Raw genomic sequence first — 26,304 nt, 5'->3', positions numbered from 1 at the left:
CGAAAGTGATGGACATTCGAAGGTTTAGGCAACCGAACGCCATTTCCGAGCTCTGCAGCTTCCTGGGCTTGGCTTCCTTCCTAAGCCCCTACATTCAGGGTTTCGCAAATCTCACAAAACCGCTGTGGGCAGTCACCAGCCAGAGTGTTTGGTCCTGAGGTAAGAATCAGGCGGAAGCCTTTGAGCGTTTAAAAAACTGCATCGTCCAGTGTACTACTTCGCTTGGGTACTTCTCGGATAGAGACAAGACAATCCTATACACGGACGCATCACCACATGCCCTTGGGGCTGTCCTGATCCAAGACGATGGCAAAACTCCCCACCGCGTTATTAGCTTCGCATCGAAAGCCCTGACAACGATCGAAAGAAGTACCCGCAGAACCAACGTGAAGCATTGGACGCAGTGTGAGCCGTGGAGCACTTCGCCTACTTCCTGCTAGGAAGACACTTTACGCTCCGGACTGACGCCCAGGGTTTCACGTTCATCACGAACAGATTGCGCGAAGATTCGAAGCGAGCTTTGAATCGAGCAGACGGATGGGCTCTTAGGCTGAGCCCTTATTGCTTTGATGTGGAATATGTGCGAGGGAGAGAGAACATCGCGGATCCATCATCAAGACTATATGAAGGTATGGACGGTCCCTTCGAAGAAGAATCAAGCCCGTGGGAAATCGCATCTGTCGAAGTGAACGAGATTGGATTGTTAACGGAGGATGAAATCAAACAGGCTACGGCAATGGATGCACAGCTGACAAAGGTATATTTACTTGGCCTGGCATGAATCCTTTTTTTTTTCTTTCTTTCAATTTTGAATGCATTGTTTCACAGGTGACTGACGCCCTTGAGACGAGTTTTTGGCCAAAGGATCTGAAGAGATTCGAAGCACTGCGTGACGATTTAACTCTGCGGGACGGTATAGTCGTAAAAACCGGCACCACAGTTATTCCAGAGGCCTTACGTCAGAAAACGCTGCAGATCGCCCATGAAGGCCACCCGTCAACGGCAAAATTCAAACGCATTTTAAGACAACGCGTATGGTGGCCTGGTATGGCAAGGGATGCGGAAGCATGGGGAAAATCTTGCGAAATCTGCGTAACAAACGGAAGACCCGAAAGGCCTACTCCCATGGAGAGAGTTTTCGCCTCAGCCTCGGTGTGGGAGACGGTCGCCATTGACTTTAACGGACCCTACACTAAGTTCAATAGCATCTTAATCCTGGTTATAGTGGACTACCGATCCAGGTATGTAATTGCTAAACCGGTCCCATCTACGAGTTTCGAGAATACGAGATCCGTGTTGGAAGAGGTTTTCGACAGAGAGGGTTACCCGAAACACATAAAATCGGACAAAGGTCCCCCCTTTAATGGCGAAGGATATAAAGACCACTGCCGAGAGCACGATATTCTCACCATATTCTCCACCCCGCTATATCCCCAGCAAAATGGCCTAGTAGAGGGGCCCCCACAAAACGAGAAAAAGTTGTTTTCTCTATCAAAAATGAGATTCAATCAAAAGTTCAATTTACAGCAAGAAAATTTGAACAGACCATTTCAATCTGAAACTTTCCTTCAGTGTTATTTTTTCGCGAGTGCCAATATCACAACTACATCCATAAGAGTTCACCTTCGGTTCTCTTGGAATGACACACATTAACACACCATTTGAATCGAACCAGCGCGCATGGGAGATCAAGCAGGAAAGAAAATAATCCACAAGTTTTTTCAATGCATTGCTGTTGATTCCGAAAATAAGTTTACTTGTCCGAATCAGGGATACCAGATTTGCGTTGCAAAATGCAGATTTTCAGAGTCCGTGTGCAGATTTTATTGACCTGCAGATGTGTGTAGTTTTTTCCTAGTTTCTGTAGATTATTGCCGGCGTGGCCTTATATTTGCGCAGTCTGTCTCAAATTGTGTGCACATTTTTGCCTGTGGATCGCATTTTTTTCAAATTGCGGTAGGTTTTTTTTTCAGATATCCAGGAAAAATTTCCGGATTTCGAGCAGTTGCAGACATCTTTCGAAAACATCTGGTCCAAATCATTCGATCATTCGACTCTGGTCCAAATCATTCGACAGTTAGATCTGGCTATAAATAGTGAGCAAGAACCGAATTTATTATTACATTTATTCAAAATGAGCGATCACCACAAAACCCCGCATATAACAAAGTGGAGTTCAAAGAAGAAGATTACATAAAGAAAAAAACCAAAAACTCGTTAGTGCCTTGCGAAAATTATTTCATTTAAGGATTAATTTGAGCCTAATGATCTCGAACACAAGCATTGTTAAGTTGAGAGTACAATATTCTGAAGGAGCTGAATGTTGATTATTCAATCAATAAGTTCTCTGCAAAAAAAACTCGTAAGAAAAAATTCTAGCAAATTTTTGGTAACTTTTCAATAACAAATAAATGTTTTTAGCTCGTACGATAAAAAACGGGTTTGTTTTGGGGGGGGGGGGGCTCACAATCGTAAATGTTTGTAATGATTTATTTATGTACTAATATCTATTCAGAATTAGTATTGTGTGTTCTGCCACAAATGGTGACTTTTCAACACTATTATAGATATATAAAATATAAAATATATATATATATAAATATTTATTTCTATCTTAATTACAAACTTGTTCATATACTACATATTTTGTTTCTCCCTCAGGAGCTAAAATAAATAAATTTTCAGGTGAACCCTCGAGCAAGCGACATATAATTGACCGTGGGAAAAACATTTGGTAATCTTCTTAATATTTGAATCGAATACTTACCCGGCGGAACGAGGGTTTTCTTTTCTTAGCGGTGATGGAGTTGACGAAAGTCAAAACCGTTCGCAATGATAAAACCTCTTATGCTTAAAGCTATTCCAGTGAGACGAACTGGAGTAGACCAGTCGCTGCGGAATGCTCATTGATTAATTCTATCGCTTTATTGAAAATCATTTGCTTTTATAGGCAAATGCAATTGCCAAAATATTTAATTCTATGTGTTACATGTGTGGCCAGCTTGGGCCCCTACTGGAAAACAGCTGGAGAGACGAGCATTAAAATTGCAACGCTGCATTTTGCGTGCTGTATGAATCAGGCACCAAACGTTGCGGTACACTCAATTGTTTAAAATTGGAGAAAATCCTTGTCGGTGAAGTTTGCCCGAAAGAATGTCAATTGAAACGGAATCAAAAGCCCCCTTAATGTCCAAGAACGCAGACGCCATTTGTTCTTTGCGAGCATACGCCAGCTGAATATCTGTTGAAAGCAGCGCAAGACAATCATTCGTCCCTTTGGCACGGCGGAAGCCAAATTGAGTATCCGATAGTAGGCCATTTGATTCGACCCAATGGGCTAAACGACGGAGTACCATTTTTTCCATCAATTTCCGGATACAGGATAGCATTGCAATCGGCCTATAAGAGTTGTGATCAGAAGCTGGTTTCCCTGGTTTTTAATATAAAGCCGTTATGAAGAAGGTTAAACCAAATACCTGTTGTGGTATTTGTAGCCAATTTTAAAGCATTTTGATCAGAGCTTTCATCGTTTCTGTCGGATGTGAAAGTTAATTTTCAAATTGGCCGCCAAGGCGAAATTCGTATTTTGGCCGGATCTCTTGATGGCCATAAACATCTTTCACAGTATTTGACTGAAAAGATGTATAAATTTTTTTTTCCTTTAATGCCTAAAACGAGAGACCGTTTAAGGCTGTTTTAAAAGGTCTTTCAAATGACCAAACACTTGGTTTTGCTCCCAACCAAGTAATTTTGATGAAACAAAAGGCAAATGCCAAAATTAATCAAACTGGAATACACCAGGAAAATTACTTAGTACATTTTGATCGTACCAAAGTAAATAATTTGAAATGTTTGGAAAAAGCACGTGTTTTATTTAACGTGCGAATAAAGTGGGAAAATTTCAAGAGACATGGAGAAATTCATAATCTTACTGAATGTCGGAATTGTCAAGCCTATGGTCATGGAACTCGAAACTGCCATATGGCGGCAAAATGTATGATTTGTGGTGACACTGGTCACACCAAAAAATATCTGCCACGTGAAAGAGACCACTAATAGTTTCAAATGTGTAAATTGTGGGGGAAATCACAAATCTAATTTCTTTAATTGTCCTGTAAGGTCAAAAATTATTGCTTCCAGACAACGTAGGAATTCTAAGCAACCTGTTGTCAATGTGGGTATACAAAAGACTTTCAATACTGTTCAGGCATCACCAGCACTTTCACTAGCAGGTGTGTCTGTAGGTAATAATTTAAATTCAGATAACAAATTTCAGACAAAAAATCCTGTTCAGGCAACACCAGGCTGTTCATATGCCAGTGTCCTTACAGGTAATATTTCAAATTCAAACAGTAACAAACCATTCGTGTTTGGTGCTGAAAAGTCAGCCAGTATTGATTTAGGTAGTCCAATTCCAGAAAAGATTGAATACCTACAACAATCCATGCTGCAGCTAATGTCCGTTTTGTTGAACTGTAACTCGATGTACGAGGCTGTTCAAGAAGGTATAAAATTTACAACTAATATTGTTATGAAATTGAAATTCAGCAATGATTTTAAATAATGCTGTAAATTTTCTAAATTGGAATGCTCGCTCTTTAAAAGCGAAAGAGGATGAATTTTTCAATTTTTTAACAGTCCACGATGTGCATATTGCAGTTGTGACTGAAACGCTTTTAAAGCCAAATATTAAACTAAAAAAGAACCCAAATTTTATGGTTCATAGGTTTGATAGAATTGATGTTGCCGGTGGTGGAGTTGCAATAGTTATCCACCGTCGAATAAAACATCGTGTTTTACCCCATCTTGAAACCAAAGTTATCGAGAGTTTGGGAATTGAAATTGAAACAAGTATTGGCATTTTATTTATAGCCGCAGTGTTTTTGCCTTTTCAATGTACTGGTGAGCGAAAAAATTATTTCAAGGGAGATTTGCAAAAACTCACAAGAAATAAATCTAAATTTTTAATCATCGGTGATTTTAATGTGAAACATCGATCTTGGAATAATGCTCAAAGCAATTCCAATGGAAAAATATTGTTTAATGATTGCTCGGCTGGATTTTATTCAGTTTTATTTCCAAATGGTCCTACATGTTATACTTCTATTAGGAACCCATCTACAATTGATTTGGTACTAACAAATCAAAGTCATTCATGCAGTGATTTATTAACTCATGCTGACTTTAATTCTGATCATCTTCCCATAACATTTTCTATTTCCCATGAAACTATTTTAAATCCCACTAGATCTGTGTTAAATTATCACAAGACTAATTGGGATAGATATCGTTCTACGATCGAAGAAAATTTGAATGATGATATTATTTTACAAAATAGTGCTGACATTGACAGAGCATTAGATAATTTTAGCAGCTTTATACTCAATGCCCAATGGAATTTATCAGTTCCTAAGGCTCGAGTGAAATTTAATGCACCAATTATTGACAGTGAACTTCAACTTCTTATACGTTTGAAGAACATACGGAGACGTCAATACCAAAGATGTCGTGATCCTGCTTTGAAAATTATTTTTCAAGAATTGCAAAAGGAAATTAAACATAGATTCACTCTCTTGCGAAATGAGAATTTCATGAGAGAAGTTGAACAACTAAAACCTTATTCAAAACCTTTCTGGAAGCTTTCGAAGGTTCTTAAAAAACCTTCGAAGCCCATTCCAGTCCTTAAAGATGGTGATTGCATTTTTATAACGAATGAACAAAAATCTCAAAAACTTGCTCAGCAGTTTGAGAGCGTTCATAACTCCAATTTGAACGTAGTAAGTCCTATTGAAAATGAAGTAAACCAAAAGTATGATCAGATCACCCCACAAACTTGAATGAGGTGCGAACTATTCTCAAAAAATTCAAAAACATGAAAGCACCAGGAGATGATGGGATTTTCTATATCCTTATTAAAAGTCTTCCCGAAAACTCTTTAAATTTCTCGATAAAAATTTTTAACAGATGCTTTGCACTAGCACATTTTCCTACGAAATGGAAAAATGCCAAAGTCACTCCAATTTTAAAACTCGAGAAGAATCCAGCTGAGGCATCAAGTTATCGACCAATTAGTTTACTTTCCTCTATTAGCAAACTTTTTGAAAGAATAATTCTCAATAGAATGATAACACATATTAATGAGAACTCAATTTTTGCAAATGAGCAGTTTGGTTTTCGCCATGGGCAGCTCTACTAGATATATAAAAGGCATTCGACAGTGTTTGGCATAAAGGTTTAATAGCTAAAATGTCAAATTTCAGTTTTCCGCTTTACCTTACAAAAGTGATACAAAGTTATTTAACTGACCGCACTCTTCAGGTTAACTATCTAAATGGATCTGAAGAGATTCGAAGCACTGCGTGACGATTTAACTCTGCGGGACGGTATAGTCGTAAAAACCGGCACCACAGTTATTCCAGAGGCCTTACGTCAGAAAACGCTGCAGATCGCCCATGAAGGCCACCCGTCAACGGCAAAATTCAAACGCATTTTAAGACAACGCGTATGGTGGCCTGGTATGGCAAGGGATGCGGAAGCATGGGGAAAATCTTGCGAAATCTGCGTAACAAACGGAAGACCCGAAAGGCCTACTCCCATGGAGAGAGTTTTCGCCTCAGCCTCGGTGTGGGAGACGGTCGCCATTGACTTTAACGGACCCTACACTAAGTTCAATAGCATCTTAATCCTGGTTATAGTGGACTACCGATCCAGGTATGTAATTGCTAAACCGGTCCCATCTACGAGTTTCGAGAATACGAGATCCGTGTTGGAAGAGGTTTTCGACAGAGAGGGTTACCCGAAACACATAAAATCGGACAAAGGTCCCCCCTTTAATGGCGAAGGATATAAAGACCACTGCCGAGAGCACGATATTCTCACCATATTCTCCACCCCGCTATATCCCCAGCAAAATGGCCTAGTAGAGGGGCCCCCACAAAACGAGAAAAAGTTGTTTTCTCTATCAAAAATGAGATTCAATCAAAAGTTCAATTTACAGCAAGAAAATTTGAACAGACCATTTCAATCTGAAACTTTCCTTCAGTGTTATTTTTTCGCGAGTGCCAATATCACAACTACATCCATAAGAGTTCACCTTCGGTTCTCTTGGAATGACACACATTAACACACCATTTGAATCGAACCAGCGCGCATGGGAGATCAAGCAGGAAAGAAAATAATCCACAAGTTTTTTCAATGCATTGCTGTTGATTCCGAAAATAAGTTTACTTGTCCGAATCAGGGATACCAGATTTGCGTTGCAAAATGCAGATTTTCAGAGTCCGTGTGCAGATTTTATTGACCTGCAGATGTGTGTAGTTTTTTCCTAGTTTCTGTAGATTATTGCCGGCGTGGCCTTATATTTGCGCAGTCTGTCTCAAATTGTGTGCACATTTTTGCCTGTGGATCGCATTTTTTTCAAATTGCGGTAGGTTTTTTTTTCAGATATCCAGGAAAAATTTCCGGATTTCGAGCAGTTGCAGACATCTTTCGAAAACATCTGGTCCAAATCATTCGATCATTCGACTCTGGTCCAAATCATTCGACAGTTAGATCTGGCTATAAATAGTGAGCAAGAACCGAATTTATTATTACATTTATTCAAAATGAGCGATCACCACAAAACCCCGCATATAACAAAGTGGAGTTCAAAGAAGAAGATTACATAAAGAAAAAAACCAAAAACTCGTTAGTGCCTTGCGAAAATTATTTCATTTAAGGATTAATTTGAGCCTAATGATCTCGAACACAAGCATTGTTAAGTTGAGAGTACAATATTCTGAAGGAGCTGAATGTTGATTATTCAATCAATAAGTTCTCTGCAAAAAAAACTCGTAAGAAAAAATTCTAGCAAATTTTTGGTAACTTTTCAATAACAAATAAATGTTTTTAGCTCGTACGATAAAAAACGGGTTTGTTTTGGGGGGGGGGGGGGCTCACAATCGTAAATGTTTGTAATGATTTATTTATGTACTAATATCTATTCAGAATTAGTATTGTGTGTTCTGCCACAAATGGTGACTTTTCAACACTATTATAGATATATAAAATATAAAATATATATATATAAATATTTATTTCTATCTTAATTACAAACTTGTTCATATACTACATATTTTGTTTCTCCCTCAGGAGCTAAAATAAATAAATTTTCAGGTGAACCCTCGAGCAAGCGACATATAATTGACCGTGGGAAAAACATTTGGTAATCTTCTTAATATTTGAATCGAATACTTACCCGGCGGAACGAGGGTTTTCTTTTCTTAGCGGTGATGGAGTTGACGAAAGTCAAAACCGTTCGCAATGATAAAACCTCTTATGCTTAAAGCTATTCCAGTGAGACGAACTGGAGTAGACCAGTCGCTGCGGAATGCTCATTGATTAATTCTATCGCTTTATTGAAAATCATTTGCTTTTATAGGCAAATGCAATTGCCAAAATATTTAATTCTATGTGTTACATGTGTGGCCAGCTTGGGCCCCTACTGGAAAACAGCTGGAGAGACGAGCATTAAAATTGCAACGCTGCATTTTGCGTGCTGTATGAATCAGGCACCAAACGTTGCGGTACACTCAATTGTTTAAAATTGGAGAAAATCCTTGTCGGTGAAGTTTGCCCGAAAGAATGTCAATTGAAACGGAATCAAAAGCCCCCTTAATGTCCAAGAACGCAGACGCCATTTGTTCTTTGCGAGCATACGCCAGCTGAATATCTGTTGAAAGCAGCGCAAGACAATCATTCGTCCCTTTGGCACGGCGGAAGCCAAATTGAGTATCCGATAGTAGGCCATTTGATTCGACCCAATGGGCTAAACGACGGAGTACCATTTTTTCCATCAATTTCCGGATACAGGATAGCATTGCAATCGGCCTATAAGAGTTGTGATCAGAAGCTGGTTTCCCTGGTTTTTAATATAAAGCCGTTATGAAGAAGGTTAAACCAAATACCTGTTGTGGTATTTGTAGCCAATTTTAAAGCATTTTGATCAGAGCTTTCATCGTTTCTGTCGGATGTGAAAGTTAATTTTCAAATTGGCCGCCAAGGCGAAATTCGTATTTTGGCCGGATCTCTTGATGGCCATAAACATCTTTCACAGTATTTGACTGAAAAGATGTATAAATTTTTTTTTCCTTTAATGCCTAAAACGAGAGACCGTTTAAGGCTGTTTTAAAAGGTCTTTCAAATGACCAAACACTTGGTTTTGCTCCCAACCAAGTAATTTTGATGAAACAAAAGGCAAATGCCAAAATTAATCAAACTGGAATACACCAGGAAAATTACTTAGTACATTTTGATCGTACCAAAGTAAATAATTTGAAATGTTTGGAAAAAGCACGTGTTTTATTTAACGTGCGAATAAAGTGGGAAAATTTCAAGAGACATGGAGAAATTCATAATCTTACTGAATGTCGGAATTGTCAAGCCTATGGTCATGGAACTCGAAACTGCCATATGGCGGCAAAATGTATGATTTGTGGTGACACTGGTCACACCAAAAAATATCTGCCACGTGAAAGAGACCACTAATAGTTTCAAATGTGTAAATTGTGGGGGAAATCACAAATCTAATTTCTTTAATTGTCCTGTAAGGTCAAAAATTATTGCTTCCAGACAACGTAGGAATTCTAAGCAACCTGTTGTCAATGTGGGTATACAAAAGACTTTCAATACTGTTCAGGCATCACCAGCACTTTCACTAGCAGGTGTGTCTGTAGGTAATAATTTAAATTCAGATAACAAATTTCAGACAAAAAATCCTGTTCAGGCAACACCAGGCTGTTCATATGCCAGTGTCCTTACAGGTAATATTTCAAATTCAAACAGTAACAAACCATTCGTGTTTGGTGCTGAAAAGTCAGCCAGTATTGATTTAGGTAGTCCAATTCCAGAAAAGATTGAATACCTACAACAATCCATGCTGCAGCTAATGTCCGTTTTGTTGAACTGTAACTCGATGTACGAGGCTGTTCAAGAAGGTATAAAATTTACAACTAATATTGTTATGAAATTGAAATTCAGCAATGATTTTAAATAATGCTGTAAATTTTCTAAATTGGAATGCTCGCTCTTTAAAAGCGAAAGAGGATGAATTTTTCAATTTTTTAACAGTCCACGATGTGCATATTGCAGTTGTGACTGAAACGCTTTTAAAGCCAAATATTAAACTAAAAAAGAACCCAAATTTTATGGTTCATAGGTTTGATAGAATTGATGTTGCCGGTGGTGGAGTTGCAATAGTTATCCACCGTCGAATAAAACATCGTGTTTTACCCCATCTTGAAACCAAAGTTATCGAGAGTTTGGGAATTGAAATTGAAACAAGTATTGGCATTTTATTTATAGCCGCAGTGTTTTTGCCTTTTCAATGTACTGGTGAGCGAAAAAATTATTTCAAGGGAGATTTGCAAAAACTCACAAGAAATAAATCTAAATTTTTAATCATCGGTGATTTTAATGTGAAACATCGATCTTGGAATAATGCTCAAAGCAATTCCAATGGAAAAATATTGTTTAATGATTGCTCGGCTGGATTTTATTCAGTTTTATTTCCAAATGGTCCTACATGTTATACTTCTATTAGGAACCCATCTACAATTGATTTGGTACTAACAAATCAAAGTCATTCATGCAGTGATTTATTAACTCATGCTGACTTTAATTCTGATCATCTTCCCATAACATTTTCTATTTCCCATGAAACTATTTTAAATCCCACTAGATCTGTGTTAAATTATCACAAGACTAATTGGGATAGATATCGTTCTACGATCGAAGAAAATTTGAATGATGATATTATTTTACAAAATAGTGCTGACATTGACAGAGCATTAGATAATTTTAGCAGCTTTATACTCAATGCCCAATGGAATTTATCAGTTCCTAAGGCTCGAGTGAAATTTAATGCACCAATTATTGACAGTGAACTTCAACTTCTTATACGTTTGAAGAACATACGGAGACGTCAATACCAAAGATGTCGTGATCCTGCTTTGAAAATTATTTTTCAAGAATTGCAAAAGGAAATTAAACATAGATTCACTCTCTTGCGAAATGAGAATTTCATGAGAGAAGTTGAACAACTAAAACCTTATTCAAAACCTTTCTGGAAGCTTTCGAAGGTTCTTAAAAAACCTTCGAAGCCCATTCCAGTCCTTAAAGATGGTGATTGCATTTTTATAACGAATGAACAAAAATCTCAAAAACTTGCTCAGCAGTTTGAGAGCGTTCATAACTCCAATTTGAACGTAGTAAGTCCTATTGAAAATGAAGTAAACCAAAAGTATGATCAGATCACCCCACAAACTTGAATGAGGTGCGAACTATTCTCAAAAAATTCAAAAACATGAAAGCACCAGGAGATGATGGGATTTTCTATATCCTTATTAAAAGTCTTCCCGAAAACTCTTTAAATTTCTCGATAAAAATTTTTAACAGATGCTTTGCACTAGCACATTTTCCTACGAAATGGAAAAATGCCAAAGTCACTCCAATTTTAAAACTCGAGAAGAATCCAGCTGAGGCATCAAGTTATCGACCAATTAGTTTACTTTCCTCTATTAGCAAACTTTTTGAAAGAATAATTCTCAATAGAATGATAACACATATTAATGAGAACTCAATTTTTGCAAATGAGCAGTTTGGTTTTCGCCATGGGCAGCTCTACTAGATATATAAAAGGCATTCGACAGTGTTTGGCATAAAGGTTTAATAGCTAAAATGTCAAATTTCAGTTTTCCGCTTTACCTTACAAAAGTGATACAAAGTTATTTAACTGACCGCACTCTTCAGGTTAACTATCTAAATGGTAAATCTGATAGATTACTTGTTAGAGCTGGTGTGCCTCAGGGGAGTATCTTGGGCCCAATCTTATATAACATTTTTACTTCTGATCTTCCTGATTTACCACCAGGTTGTGAGAAATCTCTGTTTTGTGACGATACAAGCATTTCCGCAAAAGGAAAAAGGCCTTCGTGTTATACGCAGTCGGCTACAAAAAAGTTTAGATATATTTTCTACATACTTGCAGAAATGTAAGATTTCCCCTAATGCTTCTAAAACACAGTTAATTATTTTTCCTCATAAGCCAAGAGTTCCATTTCTCAAACCGACCCATAACCACGTTATAAGGATGAACGGTGTGGTCTTAAATTGGTCTGATCAAGTTAAATATTTAGGGCTAATTTATGATAAGAATCTTACTTTCAAGGAGCTCATTGAAAATATCCAGTCAAAGTGCAATAAGTATATCAAATGTTTATATCCTCTTATCAACAGGAATTCTAGACTTTGTCTCAAGAATAAACTGTTAATTTACAAACAAATTTTTAGGCCAGCAATGTTATATGCAGTTCCCATCTGGACAAGTTGTTGTACAACCAGGAAGAAGACACTTCAAAGGATTCAAAATAAACTTTTGAAAATGATTTTGAAGCGTCCTCCCTGGTTTAGCACGAACGAGCTACATAGGCTCACTAATGTAGAAACATTAGAAAATATGTCAAGCCAAATTATCAACAAATTCCGACAAAAATCGTTGCAATCCTCAATTGCAACGATTAGATCACTTTATAGTCAGTAAGATAGTTTTAAGTTTATTTTAAGTTTTGATTCATTCCTTTTTTTTCCTTGACAAGTAGGTTTAATAATTTTCCTACAATTACATTAACTTAACTGCGAAAGCTAATAACATTCAATAATAAAATACTACAAGGTATACAGCCCTAGGGGTTGTATGAAATGGTGACGTAGGAATAAATGTATCTGTTATCTGTGCTCGGGAAGCAAGCCAATAACGAGGGAAATGTATGGTAAAGCTTGACCTTGGAACTTTTCACCTTTTTCCACCATTAAGCAGTAAAGCAACAATGTTGAACATTATATCAAAAAATTGTTACACATTTTATCTATACACCGACATATAAATAACTAAGATGCATTAAGTCGTTAGCTCACTATAATCGTTTAAAATCTGACGCAACATTTGCTAGTTTCATTTTCATTTTCACAAAGTGTAATCTGGTATAGAAAACAAAGACGTAGTCCTACGTCAAAAAAGCGTACATATATATATATATATATATATATATATATATATATATATATATATATATATATATATATATATATATATATATATATATATATATATATATATATATATATATATATATATATATATATATATATATATATATATATATATGTACGCTTTTTTGACGTAGGACTACGTCTTTGTTTTCTATACCAGATTACACTTTGTGAAAATGAAAATGAAACTAGCAAATGTTGCGTCAGATTTTAAACGATTATAGTGAGCTAACGACTTAATGCATCTTAGTTATTTATATGTCGGTGTATAGATAAAATGTGTAACAATTTTTTGATATAATGTTCAACATTGTTGCTTTACTGCTTAATGGTGGAAAAAGGTGAAAAGTTCCAAGGTCAAGCTTTACCATACATTTCCCTCGTTATTGGCTTGCTTCCCGAGCACAGATAACAGATACATTTATTCCTACGTCACCATTTCATACAACCCCTAGGGCTGTATACCTTGTAGTATTTTATTATTGAATGTTATTAGCTTTCGCAGTTAAGTTAATGTAATTGTAGGAAAATTATTAAACCTACTTGTCAAGGAAAAAAAAGGAATGAATCAAAACTTAAAATAAACTTAAAACTATCTTACTGACTATAAAGTGATCTAATCGTTGCAATTGAGGATTGCAACGATTTTTGTCGGAATTTGTTGATAATTTGGCTTGACATATTTTCTAATGTTTCTACATTAGTGAGCCTATGTAGCTCGTTCGTGCTAAACCAGGGAGGACGCTTCAAAATCATTTTCAAAAGTTTATTTTGAATCCTTTGAAGTGTCTTCTTCCTGGTTGTACAACAACTTGTCCAGATGGGAACTGCATATAACATTGCTGGCCTAAAAATTTGTTTGTAAATTAACAGTTTATTCTTGAGACAAAGTCTAGAATTCCTGTTGATAAGAGGATATAAACATTTGATATACTTATTGCACTTTGACTGGATATTTTCAATGAGCTCCTTGAAAGTAAGATTCTTATCATAAATTAGCCCTAAATATTTAACTTGATCAGACCAATTTAAGACCACACCGTTCATCCTTATAACGTGGTTATGGGTCGGTTTGAGAAATGGAACTCTTGGCTTATGAGGAAAAATAATTAACTGTGTTTTAGAAGCATTAGGGGAAATCTTACATTTCTGCAAGTATGTAGAAAATATATCTAAACTTTTTTGTAGCCGACTGCGTATAACACGAAGGCCTTTTTCCTTTTGCGGAAATGCTTGTATCGTCACAAAACAGAGATTTCTCACAACCTGGTGGTAAATCAGGAAGATCAGAAGTAAAAATGTTATATAAGATTGGGCCCAAGATACTCCCCTGAGGCACACCAGCTCTAACAAGTAATCTATCAGATTTACCATTTAGATAGTTAACCTGAAGAGTGCGGTCAGTTAAATAACTTTGTATCACTTTTGTAAGGTAAAGCGGAAAACTGAAATTTGACATTTTAGCTATTAAACCTTTATGCCAAACACTGTCGAATGCCTTTTATATATCTAGTAGAGCTGCCCATGGCGAAAACCAAACTGCTCATTTGCAAAATTTGAGTTCTCATTAATATGTGTTATCATTCTATTGAGAATTATTCTTTCAAAAAGTTTGCTAATAGAGGAAAGTAAACTAATTGGTCGATAACTTGATGCCTCAGCTGGATTCTTCTCGAGTTTTAAAATTGGAGTGACTTTGGCATTTTTCCATTTCGTAGGAAAATGTGCTAGTGCAAAGCATCTGTTAAAAATTTTTATCGAGAAATTTAAAGAGTTTTCGGGAAGACTTTTAATAAGGATATAGAAAATCCCATCATCTCCTGGTGCTTTCATGTTTTTGAATTTTTTGAGAATAGTTCGCACCTCATTCAAGTTTGTGGGGTGATCTGATCATACTTTTGGTTTACTTCATTTTCAATAGGACTTACTACGTTCAAATTGGAGTTATGAACGCTCTCAAACTGCTGAGCAAGTTTTTGAGATTTTTGTTCATTCGTTATAAAAATGCAATCACCATCTTTAAGGACTGGAATGGGCTTCGAAGGTTTTTTAAGAACCTTCGAAAGCTTCCAGAAAGGTTTTGAATAAGGTTTTAGTTGTTCAACTTCTCTCATGAAATTCTCATTTCGCAAGAGAGTGAATCTATGTTTAATTTCCTTTTGCAATTCTTGAAAAATAATTTTCAAAGCAGGATCACGACATCTTTGGTATTGACGTCTCCGTATGTTCTTCAAACGTATAAGAAGTTGAAGTTCACTGTCAATAATTGGTGCATTAAATTTCACTCGAGCCTTAGGAACTGATAAATTCCATTGGGCATTGAGTATAAAGCTGCTAAAATTATCTAATGCTCTGTCAATGTCAGCACTATTTTGTAAAATAATATCATCATTCAAATTTTCTTCGATCGTAGAACGATATCTATCCCAATTAGTCTTGTGATAATTTAACACAGATCTAGTGGGATTTAAAATAGTTTCATGGGAAATAGAAAATGTTATGGGAAGATGATCAGAATTAAAGTCAGCATGAGTTAATAAATCACTGCATGAATGACTTTGATTTGTTAGTACCAAATCAATTGTAGATGGGTTCCTAATAGAAGTATAACATGTAGGACCATTTGGAAATAAAACTGAATAAAATCCAGCCGAGCAATCATTAAACAATATTTTTCCATTGGAATTGCTTTGAGCATTATTCCAAGATCGATGTTTCACATTAAAATCACCGATGATTAAAAATTTAGATTTATTTCTTGTGAGTTTTTGCAAATCTCCCTTGAAATAATTTTTTCGCTCACCAGTGCATTGAAAAGGCAAAAACACTGCGGCTATAAATAAAATGCCAATACTTGTTTCAATTTCAATTCCCAAACTCTCGATAACTTTGGTTTCAAGATGGGGTAAAACACGATGTTTTATTCGACGGTGGATAACTATTGCAACTCCACCACCGGCAACATCAATTCTATCAAACCTATGAACCATAAAATTTGGGTTCTTTTTTAGTTTAATATTTGGCTTTAAAAGCGTTTCAGTCACAACTGCAATATGCACATCGTGGACTGTTAAAAAATTGAAAAATTCATCCTCTTTCGCTTTTAAAGAGCGAGCATTCCAATTTAGAAAATTTACAGCATTATTTAAAATCATTGCTGAATTTCAATTTCATAACAATATTAGTTGTAAATTTTATACCTTCTTGAACAGCCTCGTACATCGAGTTACAGTTCAACAAAACGGACATTAGCTGCAGCATGGATTGTTGTAGGTATTCAATCTTTTCTGGAGTTGGACTACCTAAATCAATACTGGCTGACTTTTCAGCACCAAACACGAATGGTTTGTTACTGTTTGAATTTGAAATATTACCTGTAAGGACACTGGCATATGAACAGCCTGGTGTTGCCTGAACAGGATTTTTTGTCTGAAATTTGTTATCTGAATTTAAATTATTACCTACAGACACACCTGCTAGTGAAAGTGCTGGTGATGCCTGAACAGTATTGAAAGTCTTTTGTATACCCACATTGACAACAGGTTGCTTAGAATTCCTACGTTGTCTGGAAGCAATAATTTTTGACCTTACAGGACAATTAAAGAAATTAGATTTGTGATTTCCCCCACAATTTACACATTTGAAACTATTAGTGGTCTCTTTCACGTGGCAGATATTTTTCGTGTGACCAGTGTCACCACAAATCATACATTTTGCCGCCATATGGCAGTTTCGAGTTCCATGACCATAGGCTTGACAATTCCGACATTCAGTAAGATTATGAATTTCTCCATGTCTCTTGAAATTTTCCCACTTTATTCGCACGTTAAATAAAACACGTGCTTTTTCCAAACATTTCAAATTATTTACTTTGGTACGATCAAAATGTACTAAGTAATTTTCCTGGTGTATTCCAGTTTGATTAATTTTGGCATTTGCCTTTTGTTTCATCAAAATTACTTGGTTGGGAGCAAAACCAAGTGTTTGGTCATTTGAAAGACCTTTTAAAACAGCCTTAAACGGTCTCTCGTTTTAGGCATTAAAGGAAAAAAAAATTTATACATCTTTTCAGTCAAATACTGTGAAAGATGTTTATGGCCATCAAGAGATCCGGCCAAAATACGAATTTCGCCTTGGCGGCCAATTTGAAAATTAACTTTCACATCCGACAGAAACGATGAAAGCTCTGATCAAAATGCTTTAAAATTGGCTACAAATACCACAACAGGTATTTGGTTTAACCTTCTTCATAACGGCTTTATATTAAAAACCAGGGAAACCAGCTTCTGATCACAACTCTTATAGGCCGATTGCAATGCTATCCTGTATCCGGAAATTGATGGAAAAAATGGTACTCCGTCGTTTAGCCCATTGGGTCGAATCAAATGGCCTACTATCGGATACTCAATTTGGCTTCCGCCGTGCCAAAGGGACGAATGATTGTCTTGCGCTGCTTTCAACAGATATTCAGCTGGCGTATGCTCGCAAAGAACAAATGGCGTCTGCGTTCTTGGACATTAAGGGGGCTTTTGATTCCGTTTCTATTGACATTCTTTCGGGCAAACTTCACCGACAAGGATTTTCTCCAATTTTAAACAATTGAGTGTACCGCAACGTTTGGTGCCTGATTCATACAGCACGCAAAATGCAGCGTTGCAATTTTAATGCTCGTCTCTCCAGCTGTTTTCCAGTAGGGGCCCAAGCTGGCCACACATGTAACACATAGAATTAAATATTTTGGCAATTGCATTTGCCTATAAAAGCAAATGATTTTCAATAAAGCGATAGAATTAATCAATGAGCATTCCGCAGCGACTGGTCTACTCCAGTTCGTCTCACTGGAATAGCTTTAAGCATAAGAGGTTTTATCATTGCGAACGGTTTTGACTTTCGTCAACTCCATCACCGCTAAGAAAAGAAAACCCTCGTTCCGCCGGGTAAGTATTCGATTCAAATATTAAGAAGATTACCAAATGTTTTTCCCACGGTCAATTATATGTCGCTTGCTCGAGGGTTCACCTGAAAATTTATTTATTTTAGCTCCTGAGGGAGAAACAAAATATGTAGTATATGAACAAGTTTGTAATTAAGATAGAAATAAATATTTGAAATGATAGATTGGTGAAAATATGTGAAAATATAGAAAACTATAGAAAAAGCAGAAATTTTTACACGAGCAAGGCAGGGTACATTCAGCTAGTACATAAAATATTTACTACAGCATCAAGACAGATGAGCAAAGTTCATTTTCTTTGACATAGATTCACTGCAATGAAATTAGGAAATTGTTTCAAAGCAGAAAGAAAACAAACAATCGGCGCTCCCCTTTGAAAAATTTGCCCAGTTGTCAGTTCATCCAACTAACGAACACGATTTGCTAGTTGGGTGGCAGTCGTGTTCCAACCAACGAATTTCGGCTGTACAAACACTCAAATTTAGAAAATCTATAACGAGCGTCTTAGCAGAGTGTTTTAGAAATCAAAGAAATAGTTATCGGTTTCCGTTATACTCTACTAATTTTTTTTTTTTTTTTTGGAAATAAATATTGAAATTCAGTCCGCAAATATATATTTCGACCAGAGCTGCGATTAATCTAAGCAACATGTTGACTATGATAAGATAGAAAATATCATCGCACTCGTTTTTTCTCTCTTGAATAGCCAGTAACCATCACAGTAAGCGTGGAGATCCGACAAGTGAATCAATATCTTGTCTCTTTTGTTGCCATTTTCGGGTTTTCATTGTCAGTCGTCGTGAATATACAGAGTTCACTCGGAAATATCAGTGCAATGCAAATCTAGGTGATTTTTGGAATATCAAAAATCGGTTCAGTAGCGTGATTATTTCAGTGCCAGCTTGAAGTTTGTTGCTATCAGGATTTTTTTAATTTGATCTGCTTTGCTGTATTGGGATAACTACGCAAGCGCTTCTCCACTGAGAGTAAAAATGGATGTTCATACAGATTTAAAATGTACCAAACTAAATTACGCTCAGTTATAAAACAAAGTAATAGTTGTAATGGTTTTTTTTTATAGCACTTGTAACGGGGACTTTTCGGTATGCCGTGGAACACGTCTAAACACGTTGAGTACTTGATCATAATAAGAGACCAGCTCTTGTCTATTTGACACTTTTATAGAGGGTTTATCTGTTACCGACGTTACTCCTTTTCGATCGTGCAAATGCACTGAAAGAAATAAATATCTGATAGGGTTGGATATGACAACTCTTCCCCCTTCAATTTAAGTTTACAAATAATTCTTGTAATTGAAAATGATCAATTAAGTTTAGCTCATCGACATTCATTATTTCCTGATATAAAATTTTGAGATGATAGGCAAATCAACTACTTATAGTAAAAAAAATCATTATTTAAATAATTCGATCTTGTCCGTTTGGACCTTCGCAGTTCTCGTTGGGGAGAATCTCCATCCTTCGTTTACTTCCGCTTCTTCCCTCTTTGTATTTCCTCTGGAGGAAAACCGTAAAATTCCGCTTCCGTCCCTTCATCGAATCGCCCTACGTTCTGGTTCGGTAAACACGTAGAAATCACCACGTTCAGCCGAACTTTAGTCGTATCTGTTTTGGGCTTCCTAAGTTGATTCCTATGCGCGAAAACCTCCACGCTTCCAATATAAATCTGAAAGATATTTTGAGAGTACTTTTTAGAAAATGTTGCTTTTATCCATCTAGCCTGATTGCAAGGGTTGTGGTTCTTATACCACACCTCTTCTCCCTCAATCAGACTATCCAAAGGGTCAGTAGACTCCTTCGGATCACAACCAACATATATTGGCGGGTGTTTTTCATCATTGTTTTGAGTTGGAGTAGTATTGTTAGTAGTAGGAAGTACCATATTATTTTTATATTGCTTTTTAGGGTTAATCAAATCAATTAATGTCTTGGGAGTGTAGGCAAAAACCCTTTGAGATGGAAAGTGTCCCTCTGTTGTAGTACAGTAATTTCTATAAATTATTAAAAATAAACTTATTTGGTTTTCAATGTCCAGTTCTTTATATTCCGACTCAAGTAAAAATCTTTTTAAAACTTCTTTCACCGTCCTTACCAACCTTTCAGCCTGGCCATTATTAGCAGGGTTATAAGGTGGACTTTTCATAACTTTGATTCCCTGTTTTTCCAAAAAATGGACAAAAAAAATGAATTAAAAGGCGGACCCCCGTCCGAAACCAAAATATCTGGCAACCCAAACTGTGCGAAAAATGCTACGAGTTTCTTTATCACCTTGTTGCAATCCGTACCTGTCTTCATCCATTCAATTTCAACCCATTTGGAGAAACTGTCCACAATCAACAAAAAGGTGTGATGTGAAAAATGGAAAAAATCAATGTGAATTCTGGTGAAAGGTTTTGTTGTTGGTATCCACCTAGAAGTAATTTTTTGAGTCTTCGTTACAGCCATGCCATTACAAGCATCGCATTTAGAAACGTATCGCTCAATATCTGTATTAATCCCAAACCAATATACCGTTCGTCTTGCCAGTTGTTTCATCTTAGACATACCTGCGTGGTTGGCATGAAGTAAATTCAATATTTCTTTTTGTAAAACATGCGGTATTATTACCCTGTCCTGAAATAGCAAACAATCGTCTATAATTTCTAAATCATTTTTGTTTGAAAATACATTGATAAAACGTTTGTCTACCTTTTTCGGCCAACCTTCACGCATAAATACAGTTATATTTTGCAAAAATTCATCGTTCTTTGTCTCACTGGCAACCTTGGAATAGTCAATTGGAATATTTTTACTGAAATTAATACTCTTGACCATTACAGCGTCTAATTCCATTGGTACCATTTGGTTCAATGGAAAACGCGAACAAAAATCGGCGTTTCCCATTTTATTAGAAGGTCTATATTGTATCTCAAAATCGTAGATTGATAGTTCTAGAATGTAGCGCTGTAATCTGGTCACATATATTGAATGTTTCCCAAATTTGCCGAAAATACCAACTAAAGGTTTGTGATCAGTAAATACACAAAATTTTTGCCCATAGAGATATTTGTGAAACTTTTTTATTGTACAGACAAGAGCCAAAGCTTCTAAATGAAGAATCGGATAAGATTGTTGAACCTTATTTAATGAAAAAGACGTAAAACAAATAGGTTTTTCTACACCAACTATTAAATGTGATATAACTCCACCTAGCCCATATCCAGAAGCATCAGACACGACGACCAGAGGTTTTCGTGGGTCATAAAACTCCAGAAACTCAGTAGTCAACATCGCGCTTTTGCTTTTCTCAAAAGCTTGCGTACACCTATTATCCCAAACAAATTTTACATCTTTCCTCAAAAGATTATACAAGAAATATAATTTGGAAGATAAATTAGGGATAAATTTGTGGTAATAATTGATTAAACCTAAAAATGATTTTGCTCTGTTATATTCTTTGGTGTTTTAGCATTCTGGATAGTAGAAATTTTGTCAGGGCATGGCGAAAGTCCCTTATCGCTAATAATATGTCCAAGAAAATTTAAATTTGGTACAAAAAATTTGCATTTTTCAAAATTTATCTTTATGTTAGCATTTTGCAACCTCTCCAATACTAAATTTAATTTTTTTAATGCAGTCCTACAAATCGGTTTCAGCAATTAAAACATCATCTAAATAGCAAAAAACATTATCAATCCCCTCTAGTATTTGGTCCATCACCTGCTGAAATATCGATGCACTAGACGATGCACCCTAGGGCAATCTGTTATACACATAAAGACCCTTTATAGTATTTATAACCATAAATTTTCTAGATCTTTCGGAAAGTGTTAGTTGCGTATAAGCCCCTTCTAAGTCTAATGCACAGAATATTTTGCAACCAGAAAGCCTAGCAAAAAGATCTTGTGCTACAGGTAATGGGTAAGTATTAGGAATGATGCATTTATTGATCGACACTTTACAATCTATAACCAATCTAATCTCATTATTTTTTTTTCAGAACCGCTATTATTGGAGATGCCCACTCGCTTGTTTTCACAGGAGTAATAACCTTTTCATTCTCAAGTTTGTCCAAATAATTTAAAACTTTCTCCCTTAATCTGTAGGGAACGTCGTAGGCCTTCTTAAAAATCGGATTATCAGTTTTCAAGACCAAATCAGCCTCAAAACCCTTAATGGGAACAAAAAAATCCTTTTTAAACACATTAAAATATTTTTGTTTAATACTCTGTATATCGGCAAACCGTTCTGTATTCAAAGAAACATTGTTGACAGTCAATTTTCCCGAAAAAAAAATTCTCCAATCTTGGAAAAATACGTCCAACCATGGGCGTCCCAACAAAGGTACAAAATCATTACTGCAATCCAACACAAATAATTGCAATTGTGCGTGTTTTTCTTTAAGCTTAACTGAAACAATTGCTACCCCCTTAATTTTAAGTTTTTCTCCATTCACAACAATTAATTCTTTGGTAGATTTCAGTAAATTATTGTTATAATCAGAGAAAAATTGATTTTTACCGATAACTGAAACAGAAGACCCACAGTCAATTTCCATTATTAAAGATTTTCCATTAATTTCTAACTCGGTTAAACATGGTTTATTGAAATTATTATTTGTAGAAACTAGCATGCATTGAAGTTCACCTGTATTATCCTCTTCCTCTTCACTATCAGTATCCTGAGTCCACATGCGCGTAAATTGTTTGCTGATACAGCTTGGTCCTGGTGCATCCATATTAGTTGTTTTCCCATTATCCGATTTCACCGTACTGATTGAGTTCAAACCGCTAGGTCCTGGTTCCTCCATGTTGATCGTGTTTACAGCATCCCTTCTAGAATTCTTTAGCTTGAAGCACTTCCTTTTCAAATGCCCCCTTTTACCGCAAAAAATGCAAAAGCGGTTTTCAAAGCGTTGCTCGCCTTGTCCTCTGCGCCACTCTGCAGGCTTATAGCTGACCTGTTTATTCCACGAACCGTTTCCTATAGCTTGGTTACTATTAAAATATCGCCTGTACCCTAGACGATTTCTCACAGGAACCCTATTTGCCGAAGCTTGAAATTGCCTCGATCTAGACTCATCACGTACGAAACCAGATTCCGACCTTCCATTTTGCCTGACTGAAGCTATTTGGTCTTCTTGTATACCGATTCCTAGAGTGCACAAATGCACAATTTGTTGTCCGAGAAGCACATGCATTTTACGCACGGCGATTTGGCAACTTTTCGCATTAGCTACATGGGTCTCCCCCAGGGCTCATGTTTAAGCCCCCTTCTTTACAACTTTCATGTAAATGACATCGACGAATGTCTGGCAAATTCATGCACGATAAGACAACTTGCAGACGACAGTGTAATCTCTGTTACAGGAGCCAAAGCGGCCGATTTGCAAGGACCATTGCAAGATACCTTGGACAATTTGTCTGCTTGGGCTTTACAGCTAGGTATCGAATTCTTTCCGGAGAAGACTGAGATAGTAGTTTTTTCTAGGAAGCATGAACCTGCTCAGCTTCAAACACAATTAATGGGTAAAACGATTTCTCAGGTTTTGGTACACAAATATCTTGGTATCTGGTTCGACTCTAAAGGCACCTGGGGTTGTCACGTGAGGTATCTGATGAAAAAATGTCAACAAAGAGTGAATTTTCTTCGTACAATAACCGGACAATGGTGGGGAGCCCATCCAGGAGACCTTATAAGGCTTTACCAAACAACGATATTGTCTGTTATTGAATACGGGTGTTTCTGCTTCCGCTCCGCAGCAAACACACATCTGATCAAACTGGAGCGAATACAATATCGTCGTTTGCGTATCGCCTTAGGTTACATGCAGTCGACCCATACGATGAGTTTGGAGGTCTTAGCTGGAGTACTACCATTGAAAAACCGCTTCTGGAGCCTGTCTTCTCGTATTCTTATTCAATGTGAGGTCTTGAACCGTCCCGTGATTGAAAATTTTGAAAGGTTAATCGAACTTAATTCTCAAACCCGTTTTATGACATTGTATTTCCATCACATGTCCCAAAATATTAACCCTTCTTCGAATATTCCAAATCGTGTCGACTTATCAAATACTTCTGATTCTACTGTGTTTTTCGATACATCCATGATAGAAGAAACTCGTGGAATCCCGGATCATTTACGCGTGCAGCAGATCCCCAAAGTTTTTTCCAATAAATATCGAAACATCAACTGCAACAATATGTTCTACACTGACGGATCACTTCTTGATGGGTCCACTGGCTTCGGTATTTTCAATGACAATTTAGCGTCTCCCATAAGCTCGATAACCCTGCTTCTGTTTACGTCGCAGAGTTGGCTGCAATTAAGTACACCCTAGGGATTATCGAAAAAATGCCCACGGAACATTCTTTCATCTTTACGGACAGTCTCAGTTCCATTGAGGCTCTTCGATCGATGAAAGATGTTAAGAACTCTCCGTATTTCCTGGGGAAAATACGGGAACATCTGAGTGCTTTATCCGAAAAATCGTTTCAGATTACCTTAGCGTGGGTCCCTTCTCACTGCTCGATACCGGGCAATGAGAAAGCGGACTCTTTGGCTAAGGTGGGCGCAACAAACGGTGATATTTATGAAAGACCAATTGCTTTTAATGAATTTTTCGCACTTGTACGTCAGAATACGATCATCAGTTGGCAAAATACTTGGACCAGAGGGGAATTGGGAAGGTGGTTACATTCCATAATCCCCAAAGTATCGACGAACCCGTGGTTCAAGGGGTTGGATGTAGGTCGGGATTTCATTTGCGTGATGTCCCGGCTTATGTCCAATCACTATAGATTTGACGCGCATCTCCGTCGTATTGGGCTCAGGGAAAGTGGTATCTGTGCCTGTGGTGAGGGTTATCACGACATAGAGCATGTGGTTTGGTCATGCCCTGTACACCGTGACGCCAGGTCTAAATTAATAGCTTCCCTGCAGGCCGAAAGTAGGCAGCCGGCTGTTCCTGTTCGTGATGTCTTGGCGAGCCGTGACCTATCCTACATGTCCCTTATATACGTTTTCCTGAAATCCATCCACGCCCCAGTTTAATCCTATTCCCTTCCGCCTACATCCAACCAAACGACAAGAACACGTTAAGACCCCGGATCCGGAAACAGCAACTAGACCCGCACGATACTCTCAGGTCCCGAGGGAGACAACCCAATATGCCAGTCCGTAATATCTTGGCCCAGCAGCGGAACATATTCAATATGCTGCTTACCTATGGCGATGGAAAACCATCAAACAACAAATCAGTGCTTTTAATGCAAAACATTCTAGCTTTAAGTTAGATTTATTTTCAGCTCGTAGTCGGCAGCGAGGATAAAAAATTTGCTTTTAGTTATTAAGATACTTTAGAAAGTAAGCTACCAGATAAAATTGGCGCCGTTAAACATTAAATTGTATTTGTGCAGTGTCAAATAAATTATAGATGAAGAAAAAAAAATAACGGCTTTATGCTCAGTATGAGAAGTTTGAATTTCTTGATCCCCAACGGAAGAAAGAATATCATACTTGTTAGTCGAAATTTCAGTGTCACTTGGAGGAGATGCCTCACGTTTCCTTGAAGCCGCATCAAAGCGAGCTTTTTTATTTTTTCCAGGCATAACTGGAAAACTTCACTACACTTTCACTTCACTCTAGAATTTAAGTAGAAATATCTCAAACCAAATTTACTCACTAAACACTCGTTAACGTTAAAAACAAATTTATTACTTAGCGTTTCAACAGGTAGTCTTTCAACAAGATTGCCTGTTGAAAGCGAAAAACAAAATTTCAATATCTCTCGGTAGTCTGAGACTTAGCCTCGAGCTGTTGGTAAAATGCGACCGTACTGTAGGACAGTTCAAGTCGATCTGGCACCGCAACCGTTTCTGATTAACTGGTTATCGAAAAAAGGTTTACCTTGCAGTTTCGAAACTCGTCAATCATTTTGATTTTTTTTTAACTACGACTCATTTCAACATACCTTTTAAGGTGGAGTAGGTTTAAGCACTAAATTTTGAAGTGTTGAATGTTCGTTCATGCCTCTGTTACTTCAAATTTTCGATTGGGTTAAGTTGACTTACCCAATTGTGCATCATATACTAAAGCCACAGACAAACAGCCATGCAACTAATTTTCGTAAAAACGGGTTTTGTTATTGCTAATAAGTGTGTACGCTTGTTTTTAGCAACATCAGTAGCATTACTGCCTAATAAACAAAACTTTAAAACAATCGTTATTTTGCTGGACAAAGAAATCGTCATCGAGTGGCTCGTC

General features: G+C 36.9%; 2 protein-coding genes across 5 annotated transcripts in view; one reads left to right on the top strand and one right to left on the bottom strand.

The window, feature by feature from the left end:
* Positions 1-282: 282 nt before the first annotated feature.
* Positions 283-2,673, top strand: LOC129719875 (uncharacterized protein K02A2.6-like). The gene is made up of 3 exons (XM_055671291.1): positions 283-757; positions 829-1,449; positions 2,662-2,673. Exons 1-3 carry the CDS (start codon positions 632-634, stop codon positions 2,671-2,673), a joined length of 759 nt encoding a protein of 252 aa, XP_055527266.1. The 5' UTR covers positions 283-631.
* A 16,569-nt stretch (positions 2,674-19,242) lies between these two features.
* Positions 19,243-26,304, bottom strand: part of LOC129723121 (protocadherin-like wing polarity protein stan) — a 237,670-nt gene continuing 230,608 nt past the window's right edge. For all 4 annotated transcript variants that reach the window (XM_055677103.1, XM_055677105.1, XM_055677101.1 and 1 more), the window contains one exon: positions 19,243-19,726. In XM_055677103.1, the coding sequence (XP_055533078.1) occupies positions 19,645-19,726 (82 nt within the window). In that variant the 3' untranslated portion in view covers positions 19,243-19,644. The remainder of the gene's footprint in view (positions 19,727-26,304) is intronic.

Source organism: Wyeomyia smithii, chromosome 2 (assembly GCF_029784165.1).
Source record: "Wyeomyia smithii strain HCP4-BCI-WySm-NY-G18 chromosome 2, ASM2978416v1, whole genome shotgun sequence".
NCBI lineage: Eukaryota > Metazoa > Arthropoda > Insecta > Diptera > Culicidae > Wyeomyia > Wyeomyia smithii.
Note: the sequence above shows the minus strand (reverse complement) of the source record. Positions and strands in the feature narration are given on the sequence as shown.

Excerpts from the sequence above, each read along its gene's own strand:
- LOC129719875 (XM_055671291.1), top strand. The coding sequence starts at position 632 with ATGGACGGTCCCTTCGAAGAAGAATCAAGCCCGTGGGAAATCGCATCT. Across the intron at positions 758-828 it reads TGGATGCACAGCTGACAAAG|GTGACTGACGCCCTTGAGAC; the intron begins GTATATTTACTT and ends ATTGTTTCACAG.